This window comes from Otolemur garnettii, unplaced genomic scaffold (assembly GCF_000181295.1).
Source record: "Otolemur garnettii isolate 467f Iridium unplaced genomic scaffold, OtoGar3 scaffold00061, whole genome shotgun sequence".
NCBI classification, from domain to species: Eukaryota; Metazoa; Chordata; class Mammalia; order Primates; family Galagidae; genus Otolemur; species Otolemur garnettii.
The window spans coordinates 9,483,848-9,497,350 of NW_003852456.1; the positions used below are offsets into that span (position 1 = coordinate 9,483,848).

General features: G+C 41.6%; 1 protein-coding gene across 1 annotated transcript; it reads left to right on the forward strand.

The window, feature by feature from the left end:
- The first annotated feature begins 8,649 nt into the window (after positions 1–8,649).
- Positions 8,650–10,760, forward strand: SCRG1 (stimulator of chondrogenesis 1). Its single transcript, XM_023514919.1, has 2 exons — positions 8,650–8,891; positions 10,527–10,760. The coding sequence occupies exons 1-2, from the start codon at positions 8,650–8,652 to the stop codon at positions 10,579–10,581; spliced, it is 297 nt and encodes a 98-aa protein (XP_023370687.1). The 3' UTR covers positions 10,582–10,760.
- Positions 10,761–13,503: the final 2,743 nt, after the last annotated feature.

Consider the following 13,503-nt stretch of genomic DNA (forward strand, 5'->3'; position numbering starts at 1 on the left):
CCCAGGGGGACAGCTTGAGGCTCTGTCTCAAAAAAAAAAAAAAAAAACAAAAAAACATTATCAACCAACCAGATGCTTGAACCTGTGAAATAACTTGGGAAGGATTAGGGCCATATAACTCAGGAACTTCTAAAGAGCACACTTTGGCACATTTAATTGATCTTTCCATCTCTCTAGATTTGGTGAGGATGTGAGCAATAAATCACAAAATTATTGCTACTATACACACCCCAGTTCAATGTGCCTTACAGAGACGGCGGGAAACTACAGAGGTTATTTTCAAGTTCCTCTCCTTCTTGGATTCTTTCCCTGCCAAACTTTATTTTTATGTTAACATCATTCATTCTACAATTTCCATGGGCTCCTAAAACTGGACAGTTTTTCTTGACATGGTCTCTCCCAATGGCCTTTCTCTGATTTTATTTTTTCTGTGATCTATTAGGAAGGCAGTGTTACTCCTGGTACCCACAACCTCCACGTATAAACTCTGGGAAACAGGCCAGCATTCTCAGGGAGTGTCTGACTCTCTACACATGAAAGAGGACTTGTGTTTGCTGTTCTGCCTAAAATCTTCAGACCAAGAAGATTGTACTCGCTATCCCATTAGAGCCAGTGCTGCCCTCCTGGGAGTCCTGGCAGTTCCCACGTACATCAAGCCATCAAAATTCCATCCTACTCAAATGCCCATAGGAAGCACTTCTCTTCCTGGAGTTGCAGTGACATCAGGTCAACATTGTACACGACAGCTACTTGGTAATTCTGCTTTCTGCTCCAGGATCCCACTAGCGACTTCCCAGTGGAGTCTGTTTTCATAAGTCTCATATTGGTGTCATGCAGCAAAGTGTGGGTGATATGATAGAGGTTCAGTGCTGTCACAAAGACCATTCTATGCACAAATATTCAAGGGAAACTTTAAATAGTTTTAATCAAATAGAAAACTCTTTTCCTGAGTTCAAAAATAATTAAGTTCATAAAACTTTCTTTTTAACTCATGAGAGATTTTTAAGGTAGTTTTAAAAGGTAATATAGTCTGTCCTTAATTATTATTTCAATAAACATATTTTGAATTGGTTCTTTTTTTTTTTTTTTTTTTGAGACTAAGTCTCACTCTGTTACCCTGGGTAGAGTACCGTGGTATCATCACAGCTCACAGCAACCTAAAACTCCTGGGCTCAAGCAATCCTCCTGCCTCAGCCTCCCAAATATCTGGGACTACAGGTGCCTGCCATTACACTCTGGCTAGTTTTTCTAATTTTAGTAGACACGAGGTCACACTCTTGCTCAGGCTGGACTCAAACTTCTGAGCTCAGGCCATCCTCCTTCCTCAGCCTCCCAGAGTGCTGGGATTACAGGGATGAGCCACCACACCGACTCCTGAATTAGTTCTTAATTAGTATAGTTATTTTGAAGGTCCTTTTGTCAAGTGTATTCTACAAAAGGAGTCGTGCCTCTCTAGGAGGAGGAGCTGAATCATAAAGGCTGAGACCCGCTGCAGCTCCTGTGCGTACTCCAGCCTGGGTGACTCCAGAAGGAGGGAAATGAAAGAAAGGGGTCAATTATGGAACAGAAAGAAGAGCAGCAGATTCTAAATCAGGGCATGCACATGGGCTCCCAGGAAGAGTGTATGCCTGCTCTCAATTTTTTTCGCAACCTTAATATGTTCAAAGTCTGCAATTACTTATATCAGAGATATCTCTTGAGACTTCATTTGGTTGGAAGGATTTTTTTTTTAAATGCAGTTTTTGGCCAGGGCTGGGTTTGAACCCACCACCTCTGGCATATGGGGCCGGCGCCCTACTCCTTTGAGCCACAGGTGCCGCCCCTGGTTGGAAGGATTTTGATGTTGGTGGGTGGTTTAGGAAATACTAATTGGATCACATTTCAAATTTAACAGCAGTACTTTGTGGGGGGGTTTGTTTGTTTTTTATTTTTGAGACAGAGTCCCACTCTGTGCGCTGGGCAGATTCTTAGGGCCTCACAGCAACCTCAGACTCCTGAGCTCACGTGATCCTCCTGCCTCAGCCTCCCCAGTAGCTGGGACTACAGGCACCTGACAACACGTCCAGCTAGTTTTTCTATTTGCAGTAGAAATGGGGTCTCACTCTTGCTCAGGCTGGTCTTGAAATCCTGAGCTCAAGGAATCTACTGGTCTTAGTCTCCCAGAGTGCTGGGATTACAGGTGTGAGGCATTGAGCCCAGACTAGATCTCCATTTTCAAAAGGAGAGGATTGAGGCCTGGCAAAACGATGAGAAGTGTTCAGGAGAGCCAGAACTAGAGTCAAAACTGGTATTTCCTTCCTTTTGAACTTGTGGAGAGAGATTTAATTTCTTTCATTCATTCTTTCTTCTTCTTCCCCCTCCCTTTGGTAGAAATAGGGTCTTGCTATTTTGCCCAGGCTGGTCTTGAACTCCTGGGCCCAAATGATCCTACTGTCTCAGCCTTCTGAGTAGCTGGGACTATAGGCATGAGCCACCATGCTCAACCAAATTGACATTATTTAACATTTTCTTAATTAGTTGATAAATTCTAATAGACCAGACTTTTCCCTGAGCTCTAGGTCCAGGCAGCCAGCTGCCTACTCGTCATTCATCCCCAGCTGCTTCAGGGCTCCTTAAACTCAGCTTTCACCTACAAACTCTATTTCCCCACTTGTACTCCAGCCAAAACTTTTGTGAAGAGATAAGCACCCCATGCTCAGATGCACTCCTTCTCCCAGATGAATGAAAACGCTTCCTTTTATATTCTTTTTCTAGACAAATAAATAGCAGCAGCATCCATCCAAGGGCCTAAAACTTTGAAAATGTAAAGAAAGTACATCTTACCTCTGCCCTAAACATAAATACCTACTTGGTCATCAAGTCTTTATTTATTTAGTTAGTTAGTTTTTGGAAATGGAGGCTCACTCCATCACCCTGGGTAGAGCGCTGTGGCATCATAGCTCATGGCAATTGCAGACTCCTGGGCTCAAGTGATACTTCTGTCTCAGCCTCCCAAGTAGCTGGGACTATAGGCACCTACCACTATGCCCAGGTAGTTTTTCTGTTTTTAGTAGAGACGGGGGTCTCACTCTTGCTTAGGCTGAACTTGAACTCCTGACCTCAAGTGATCCTCCCACCACAGCCTCCCAGAGCACTGGGATCACAGGCCTGAGCTCACTGCTCGTGGCCAGGGGTACATCGTTTTAAATATACTATTATCATTTCCATTCACCTTCAGAATAAAAATCTACAATTTGTAGCATGTCACAGGAGGTCTTTTATCAACTTGCTTCTTTCTGTCTCCCTGATTTCACCTACCACCATCTCTGCTTCCAGCCACACGGAACTACTTGTGATTCCTGAAATTGCCACTCTCTCCTCTTTGGTGCCTCTGTTACTGCAACCTGGAATGCCCTTTCCTTTCATTTCTGTCTAATTCATCCCTAGCTAATTCTCAGAACACTACTCCCGATTTTGCTTTAAAAAAAAAAAAACCCTAAAAGATAGTTCATGGATGCTAGAATTCTAGCACCGTTTGCTCAGAAAGAGAATGAATTTCCTTTTGTGCCTGGATTTCCAGGATACAGATTGTATCTCTTTTTTAACTCATTTATTTTTGCTCTTCATTCACTAGTCATGACTCTTTGGGTAGGAAACTAGAGAGATGGAACAGGAATTGGAATAAATCTTCCACCCAAATGTTATAGTGAGAAAAATTTAGTGAACTTAAAAATAAAAACGCACAATAAATTGTGGATAAGGGAAGAGGCGTCCAGCTGGCCATTCCTCCTCCTCCTCTTCTGTTTCTGTTGCTTCATCTTCTCTCTCTCTCCTTCCCTCCCCATCTATTTCTCTTACGGTAAAAAATACTAATAGTAATAATCCCCCTGTGTTCTTTGAAAATCCCTCAGGTTTTATGCTGTATTGCTACAAGAGTCCGCCTCCTTGAAGTCCTTGTACAGAGCAGTCAGTTCTCTGTAAAGAAGCTCTTTAATTGATTCTCGCCTGGTTTGGAAGACTCCGCGGGATGGAGGCCGAGCTCACAGGCGTCGCCCCCCCCCCCCCCCCGGGTCCTGGCTGGAGCAGCCCGTCTGCAATTCCAGGCCAGAGACAAGGCCGACAAAGGCTCATTTGTGAAGCACCTCCTTCCAAGCACCTCCTTTCTCCTTCTTTTGCCCAAACTTACCCAGAGAGCAAGGCATTTAAGAAGCTTCCTCCCCCAGGAAGACCAAGAGGAAAGGAGAAGAAGAAAAGGGTATGTAATTTTTTTCTCTATTAAAAAAACAAAAATCTTAGCTTTTCTTTTTTCTGCTTCAAACTGCTAAGGTAGATTAGGATTAAGAAATGTATGTTATGTGCTGAGTGAGAAAGGAAAGACTGAGGAACAAAGGAGGGTCCTCTACCTTTTTCATCACTCTGAAAAAGGTGATGCTTCTGAGGATCAAGGCTGAGAGTCACACTGGAAAGTGTACGCTCCGACGGTGGAGTCATTTAACCATCATTTGACAAAGAGGCAGATTCCTCACTGTTAATCATTTTATGCCCAAACCCACCCTGAATATAGTGCACACAACAGGACTTGTGCTGCATCCCTGAGTACTATGTGAGATGACGAAGGGTGGAAGGTTATTTTGAATGCAGCAGAAAGATAATATTCATCTTACCTACTTACACCAAGTTCACTGCCCTATCTAAGTAAGTACTTTTTCTTTGCTCTTAAAAATCCCAATTCCTGAAAAGAAACTTGGTGTAAATGTGTGATACAAAGAGGTAATTCATTACACTCATCCTTGGTGTCCTCACCTGGGGCACAACGTGGTGTCTGTACTGCTAAGATAAAGAGAACACTTTTCTCTTGGGGGCTCAGAAAAATTCCACTTGGAAATGTTTTAACTTACTTTACATGGGCTGCAACAAACTCTCCCAAGTGCTGCTCCTTTTCTCCAAGGATGGTGGTTTAGTGTGGCCAGGTTAGAATGACACAGGAATAAATATTAATATCAGCCTCTAGCATGGCCTGAGAGAGTACCTTGGGGGATACAGATTTTTGTTTCTCCACCAATACAGGTATCTTGGGTATTTAGGCTGATATATCTGTTTTAAGGACACTGAAAAGACTTATTCGCTTTTTTCCTTTTCCTTTTTTTTTTTTTTTGGTACTAAATTGTTTATTTACTTTTTACTACCATCTCGGTTCCTTGAATACACACTCTGAAAAATTTTACTTTTTTTTTTTTTGAGACAGAGTCTTACTATGTTGTCCTCTGTAGAGTGCCATGGCTTTACAACTCACAGCAACCTCCAACTCCTGGGCTTAAGTGCTTCTCCTGCCTCAGCCTCCCAAGTAGCTGGGACTACAGGTGCCCACCACAACGCCCAGCTATTTTTTTGTTGCAGCTGTCATTGTTGTTTAGCTGGCTGGGGCTGGGCTTGAACCTGCCAGCCTCGGTGTATGTGGCCGGCGCCCTACTCAGTTAGCTATGGGCGCCAAGTCGAGAAATTTTACTTTAGGACTTTGGTCCTTGTGATGTAAGCCTCTGCTTGGGCAGTTAATAAGAAAAACAGAATTCTAAAAATAAAGATTTTTCAGGCTTCAGGAAAGATGGATGAGAAACATCCATCTGGATGGATGGACTGGACACCAAATTTAATATCTCCCAACTGTAATTTTGATTTTTCCAATGTCAAGGGCTGGGCTGGAGTTTTCGTTTGCTTTTGCAGCCTTGCTTCTCTCTTGCTGCTTTCTCAGAGAAGTTGAAAACAGGTTGCCCTTTCTGTTTAATTCATCACCTCTGTTTCATTCCACTGCTCTTAAGACTGGTTCCCAGAATTGACATCAGCTGCTTGTACTGAACATCACACCTTAAATGTCTGAACACTTAAACTGCAGAGCTCTGTTAGTTTTGGCCAGTCAGTGGGAGAATTTTTCTTTTTAAGTCTCTGTTTAACTCTAGCCATTCAAAAGCTTACCTGTGCTAAATGCTCCAGCAAAATCAAAATATGCAATTCCTTACCAAGTGGTGGTGGCAGTGATTTACGGCTTCTTTGGAAATGTCTTGGTCTTAATTCTGTATCCTCTGCATTGATCTTTTAAAAATTACACCCTTGGGGTGGAGCCTGTGGCTCAGTGACTAGGGCACCAGCCCCATATACCGAGAGTGGTGGGTTCAAACTTGGCCCCGGCCAAACCGCAACAACAAAAAACAGCCAGGCACTGTGGCGGGTGCCTGTGGTCTCAGCTACTCCAGAGGCTGAGGCAAGAGAATCGCTTAAGCCCAGGAACTGGAGGTTGCTGTGAGCCGTGTGACGCCACGGCACTCTATTGAGGGCAATAAAGTGAGACTCCGTCTCTACCAAAAAAAAAAAAAAATTACACCCTTGGCGGTGCCTGTGGGCTCAAAGGAGTAGGGCCCCAGCCCCATATACTGGAGGTGGTGGGTTCAAACCTGGCCCTGGTCAAAACCTGGAAAAAAAAAATCACACCCTCTGTTGGGACGTGAATGGCATCATGCAACACTAGCAACAATGCTAGTTACACAAAATTGAATCAAAAAATAAAAATAAAAAAAGATAACTATCTAAGAGTCTCTTCTTATTCCTTCAGATCTTCAGTTCTTTTTCTTTTTTTTCTATTTGAGAAAGAATCTCACTCTGTCACCCTGGATAGAGTGCTATGGCATCATAGCTCACAGCAACCTCAAACTCCTGGGCTTGAGCAATCCTTGTGCCTCAGCCTCCCAAGTAGCTGGGACTATAGGCACATGCCACCACACGCAGCTAGTTTTTCTATTTTAAGTAGAGAATGGGGTCAGGCTGGTCTTGAACTCCTGACTTCAAAGGATGAATTCCTGATCTCCTGCCTTGGCCTCCCAAGTAGCTGAGACTCCCGGCATGAGCCACTGCACCTGACCTCTAGGATAAATTTTAAGTGTACGTACTTCAACTCAAAGAGAAGAGAAATAGAGCAATGGGCTTCAACTTGGCCAAAGTCATTTCACTCTAGTTGGCACTTGAAAATATGTGATTTTGGTAGATTGCCAAGGATTAAGGTGGGTGTCTTTTTTGTTGTTGTTCAGTTTTTGGCCAGGGTTAGGTTTTAACCCACCACCTCTGGCATATGGAGCTGGCACCCTACCCTTTTGAGCCACCGGTGCTGCCTGGTAGGTGTCTTTTAATGAGTAAAACAACAAATGGAGCCATGAGCAATAGCTCAAGCCTATAATCCCAACACTCTGGGAGGCCCATGTGGATGGATTGCCTGAGCTCAGGAGGTAGAGACCAGCAAGAGTGAGACGCTGTCTCTAATAAAAATAGAAAAACTAGCTGGATTAGTTATGGTGGGTGCCTGTAGGCCCAGCTACTTGGGAGGCTGAGGCAGGAGGATTGCTTGAGCCCAAGAGTTTGAGGTTGCTGTGATTGAGACTGAAGCCAGTTTACTTTACTCAAAGTAACAGAAGGAGACTGTCTCAATGAAATAAAATAAAATGGAAAACAGCTAATGTATCCCAGGAACATACTGGCTTAGGCACCTTTCCATTTGTTAAATAACAGTCACAGCTATTTATCTGTAGAGGAAGAAGAGAAGGCTTCAGTTCAAACATGTAATTTATAATGTGTTGAAAACATACATATGGAAAAAAATTGCACAGTGGGGAACTTTCCATCTTAGTGTGTTACTGAGACCGTGGCAGACTGTGCTTTGTACCCTGGCACAGACACGATCCAAAGAGGTGCACAGGACGGAGACACGTGTCCCTACGTACTTCCCCAGAAATTTATTTGTGCATGTTTTACTTCAGTGAATGATTTTTTCTCTTAGTTTTTCTATTTTTACTAGAGACAGGGTCTCGCTTTTGCTCAGGCTGGTCTCAAAATCCTGAGCTTAAGGCAATCCACCCACCTCAGCCTCCCAGATGGTTAGAATCACAAGCGTGAGCCACTGCACCTGGCCACAGCATTTCTTACTTGTGTGTGTATGCAAAGCTAAGGCGTGCGTTTGTTTGTTTGTTTGTTTGTTTGTTTGTTTTGAGACAGAGTCTCAAGCTGTTGCCCTGGGCAGAGTGCCCTGATATCATAGCTCACAGCAACTTCAAACTCTTGGGCTCAAGCCATCCTCTTGCCTCAGTTTTCCTATTTTTAGTAGATATGGGCTTCAACTCCTGAGCTCAGGCAACCCACCTGCCTCGGCCTCCCAGAGTGCTAGGATTACAGGCATGAGCCACCATGTCTGGCTAAGGCATTTGACTTTTAACAAATATTCCAAATGGTTTTTATTGTACAGGGTGTCCCAAAAGTCACCATAAAGTCACTATATATAGGGAAAACAGGAAATTGTAGCTAAATGTACATTTATTTACAAAATACTATATTCATTACAAAATTGTACAATGGGGTAGCAACTAACAGAGAGTATTTTGTAAGTATTTTGTAAAATTTTATAAGGAATCTTTGGTACATTTAGCTACAATTTCTCCTTTTCCCTAAACTGTGATTTTATGGGTGACTTCTGAGACACCCCTATAAGTGAAGAAACTACACTCTGAGAAACACAAAGAGTTAGTGAGAACACTCCAGAACTTCATGTTCAGATGAATTCCATCTTTTAAAAACAAAGGCTGACACATTTCATTTCATTTTGTTTTGTTTTTGACCTCAGGACCAAAACCCAAAATGAAGTTTCTGGTATTCGCTGTCATCATTGGGTTACCTTTGCTGCTCAGAATCCAAGCGGTGCCTGTAAACCGTCTCTCCTGCTACAGAAAGATACTAAAAGATCGCAACTGTCACAGCCTTCCAGAAGGCATGCCTGACTTTACACAGCTGGACGCAAACGTCCAGGGTCACTTCTGGGATGGAAAAGGATGTGAGATGACATGTTACTGCAATTTCAGCGAATTGCTCTGCTGTCCGAAGTAAGGAAAAAAACCACAAATTGTGTTGCTGTGAAATGTATTCGGAATGACTGTTTCGAAGCCAGCCTCCTAACGGATTTGCTGAAATTATTCACCCTTCATAGTAAAATCCTGGTTAGACGCCAGCTGTGTCCTAGGATCATCACCGCTGTGTAAAGAACAGAATGTTTTCATTTAAGCAAAAATTCAAATGAAATTTGGGAGAGTATAAGAAAACTCTGGTTAAGGAACCTTTCCAATCCTATGATCTTGAATTTTTCATACTGAAATTAGCTTTTCCAAATCACTTTCCAAACACCCCATTACATGTTCATTCTTCTCAGAAAACTGTCACGTGGAAAAGGCAGTCCCAGCCATCACACCTAAGAATGGTGCTGCGTGGAGAGGCCAACACCCTCCCACATGAGCAGTTAACGTCAGCACTGGGACTAGAACTCAGGTTTTTTATTTGGACAAGATTTCCTTTGCTTCCAAGCCAGCTGTTTTATGAGTGTGGTGCCTAGAACAGCAGCTTCCCAATGATCTGATTTCTTGTCAAAATCATATATCCATCCTTGGACCCCAACCCAGACCTCCTGAATCAGAGACTGGAGGTGGGGCCTAGAGATTATGTTTTAACAAACCCTCCTGCTGATTCTCTTGCATGAGAATCTGTTGTTTGAGAATCACTGTATGAATTATGATACTGTAAGAATTTGAGTTAGTTAATCCCACAGAATGACTCAATTTGTTCTAGACTACATGAATGGAATGCCAACTAATATTAAAATGTTTGCTTTTTTGTAATTGTATGACTTGAAAGCAATTTACTGAAGTAGACTTACATTTATTTGATGATAAAATTTTGTGATTATCTGTGTTAATGGATGAGAATAGCAGTGTAGATATACATAAATAACTTCTCTTTGATTTTTGGGGATTTTATTTTCTCAGCAGCAAGAGACTGATCTTACTAAGAATAAATATTTCTCATTTAATCAATCAATCAGAGACAGAGTCTTACTCTGTCCCCTAGGCAGAGTGCTGTGGCTTTGTAGCTCACAGCAACCTCAAACTCCTGGGCTCAAACAGTCCTCCTGCCTCAGCCTCCTAAGTAGCTGGGACTACAGGTTCCTGCTACAACGGCTAGTTTTTCTATTTTTAGTAGAGATGGGGTCTCTGTCTTGCTCCTGCTGGTCTCTAACACCTGAGCACAAGTGATCCACCTACCTTGGCCTCCCAGAGTGCTGGGATCACAGGCATGAGTTGCTTCTCCCACTAGCCTTATTTAGTGACTTTCTAAGAAAATTTTAACCTTCTGTTCCTTACCTACAGATTTAAAACTCATGGCCTATCCCCATAGGAGAGAAATACAATTTTATACATAACTGTAAATTTTGGGAATTACTTAATTGTTCTCTTTCTTTACAGATAAACACATAACATCAATGGCAAATGGGAAAAGGTAGAAAAATTGATGTTTTTGGTAACTATTGCTTCTGTAGGAAGTCTTCCCATTTATCTTGTTGTATATTATTCACCGAAGAATAGTCCTATCTGAAACCCTGAGAGTCACTGTCCATTTTTAAACCAGAAAAAGGCTAACAAGTATCTTAATTCTCAGCTGAATTTAATTGATGGTCTGTTTTCTTTCAGAGATACCTTCTTTGGACCAAAGATCTCTTTTGTGATTCCTTGCAACGATCCCTGAGAATCTTCATGTATTCCGGAGAACACCATCCCTAATTTCCCGCAAATAACACTATATCAGTGTAACTGCATTTCCAGTTTCTATGCAGTGCAATAAAGCACAGCTTCTATAATTTTGCACTTGTCCAAGACAAGTGTACCTGTGTTCAACAAGTAGTAATAAAAGTTTAGTTCAATCTATTTTTTGCCTGTGAACTGGTTAAAAATTTTAGCTAGAAGCTTGGTGCCTGTGGCTCAAGTGGCTAAGGCACCAGACACATACACCTGAGCTGGCAGGTTTGAATCCAGCCTAGGCCTGCCAAACAACAATGATGGCTGCAACAACAACAACAACAACAAAAATAGCCGGGCATTGTGGCAGGTGCCTGTTGTCCCAGCTACTTGGGAGGTGGAGGCAAGAGACTTGCTTCAACCCAGGAGTTGGAGGTTGCTGTGAGCTGTGATGCCACAGAACTCTACCCAGGGCAGCAGCTTGAGGTTCTGTCTCGAAAAAAAAAAAAAAAATTAGCTAGAAAATTTCAACTATGAGATGTTCACTAAACTCAGTAAGAGAATTCAGTAGGGAAACTGGACGTTTCCTAGTAAGAAAAAAGGTCTGTATGAGCACATGTCATACAGACCAAGTACTTTAAGTACATTTTATTTTACTCTTTTAAACAGAAGCAGCAAAAACTTTCAAGGTAAATATACTCAGCCCCATTTTCCAGATGTTAACTTCAGTTTAAGGTGCTCACTAAAAATGAAAATATAATTTTAAGAGTTCCAGTTCCAAAGACCACTACCAAACACACACACACACACACACACAAACCACATCCTTAAAACCTGTGGCACCTACCTCCTGGCCACAGACCAGGGTCCATAGGCTGTTAGGAACCAGGCAGGAACCAGGCTACACAGCAAGAGGTTAGCAGAGCATTTGGAAACAAGCTTCATCTGTATTTATAGCCAATCCCCATTGCGGGCATCACCACCTGAGCTCCGCTTCTTGTCAGATCATCATCAGCATTAGATTCTCAAAGGAGCACCAACCCTCCTGTAAACTGCACACGTGAAGGGTCTGGGTTGCAAGTTCCTCATGAGAATCTCATGCTCAGTGACCTGTGGTGGAGTTGAGGAGATGATGCTAGTGCCGGGGAGCAGCTGCAAATACAGAATGGGACCATCTAGTTGCAGGAAAACAAGCTCAGGGCTCCCACTGATTCTGCATTATGGCAAGCTGCATAATTATTTCATTATACATTACGACGTAATAGTAATAGAAATAAAGCACACAATAAATGTAATGCAAGTGAATCATCCTGAAACCATACTCCCCCACCCGGAGTCCGTGGAAAAATTATCTTCCATGAAACTGGTCCCTGGTGCCAAAAGGGACGGGAGTTCAGAGCTTATATCCAGGATACATCACATATCCCTGAAATATCAGTTTTTCTGGAGAATAAAAAAAAAAAAAACACATTGAAAGAAACATAATTTAAAGTCATATGATTTTCTTTTTTTTTTCTTTAGAGATAGAGAGAGTCTCATTCTGTCTCCACTAGAGTGCTATGGCATCACAGCTCACAGCAACCTCAAACTCCTGGGCTCAGGTGATTCTCCTGCCTCAGCCTCCCAAGTACCTGGGACTATAGGCACCTGCCACAATGCCCAGCTAGTTTTTCTTTTAGTAGAGATGGGGTTTCCCTCTTGCTCAGGTTGGGAAAGGCACATTAATTTTAGAAGTAAATGAAACAGGTGCTTTTAAAGATATCTTCCAATTATTAGAGGAGATAGCTTGGGAACATAACTCATTGACTCACATTGGCTATCAGAGGTTATTTAAGGAAGTCTTTCATATTATAAAAATATACTAAATGCCTGGTCTGGGGATATGTTAATGAATGAGATGAACTTAACCTTTTGAAACTTGTGCTCTAACAAAAGTATAATCATTATAAACAGACAATTTTTTATCAATGTGCTATATAAAGTATTATGGGGAAAAGTTTGACAAATACCACACCACATAGGCAATCTAGGAGCTACCATTTTGTGAATAAAAGTGACAATATTTATTGAAAATGTCCTTGGAGGTCTCGATCTCAGATACGCCAGAGCAGTATCTGGTATCTCTTGTGTTCAGTGGTGCTGGGCTGGACCAAACAATTTGTAGATAGTCACAGTTCAGTTGCTCTGGAAGTGTGCACACATGCGTGTCAGATTTTCAGACAGTATGAAATCCTACACGGTATGTGAAGTGGAATTTTAAAAAGAAAAATCAAAATATTTGTTTTATCAAGATAGCATGTGCTTTGATTGGCCTTTTCTTCTTCACTGAATAGAATATGTAAACAAAGAAAACCGTTAAGTCAATCTGTTTTATTTTCTAGACTCTACTTGAGGGAGAAAAAGCTTTAAAGATCTAGTATCTCTATTGATAAATTAAACATCAACATGAGAGTGTATGTGAGGCAATGATGGCTTTTTAATAAGTGTCCCTTTTTTACCACTATCAAAGCCTATGAAAAAATACTATTTGAAAAAAGCTAAACATTTAATAAATAGGATTTCACAGGTTATTATAGATTTATGCAGGTGGTTCCCAGGTTATGGATGAGAAACACATCTGAACACATCTTTAGATTGGGCTCTATAACAGATAACAGATAACTTAAATCCCTGAAGAATAGCACATACATGATGATGATCATAATGACAGCAATACTATAATGATTCCTATGTGATAATAATATAGTGTAACACTATAATAATATCCCTATATTATAATAAGAAGTGAAAGAAACTAGTATGCTCTTTTAATTCAAATAAATAGAACATAAAAACGAACTCATATGGAAAGTTTAGATAGGGTAGTAGAAATTTCTTTTTTTAAATTTGAGACAGTCTCACTTTGTTGCTCCCAGTAGAGTGCTGTGGCATC

Coding starts and splice junctions, on each gene's coding strand:
- SCRG1 (XM_023514919.1), top strand. CDS start 8,650: ATGAAGTTTCTGGTATTCGCTGTCATCATTGGGTTACCTTTGCTGCTC. Junction 8,892..10,526: donor GAATTGCTCTGCTGTCCGAA/GTAAGGAAAAAA, acceptor GTTTTCTTTCAG/AGATACCTTCTTTGGACCAA.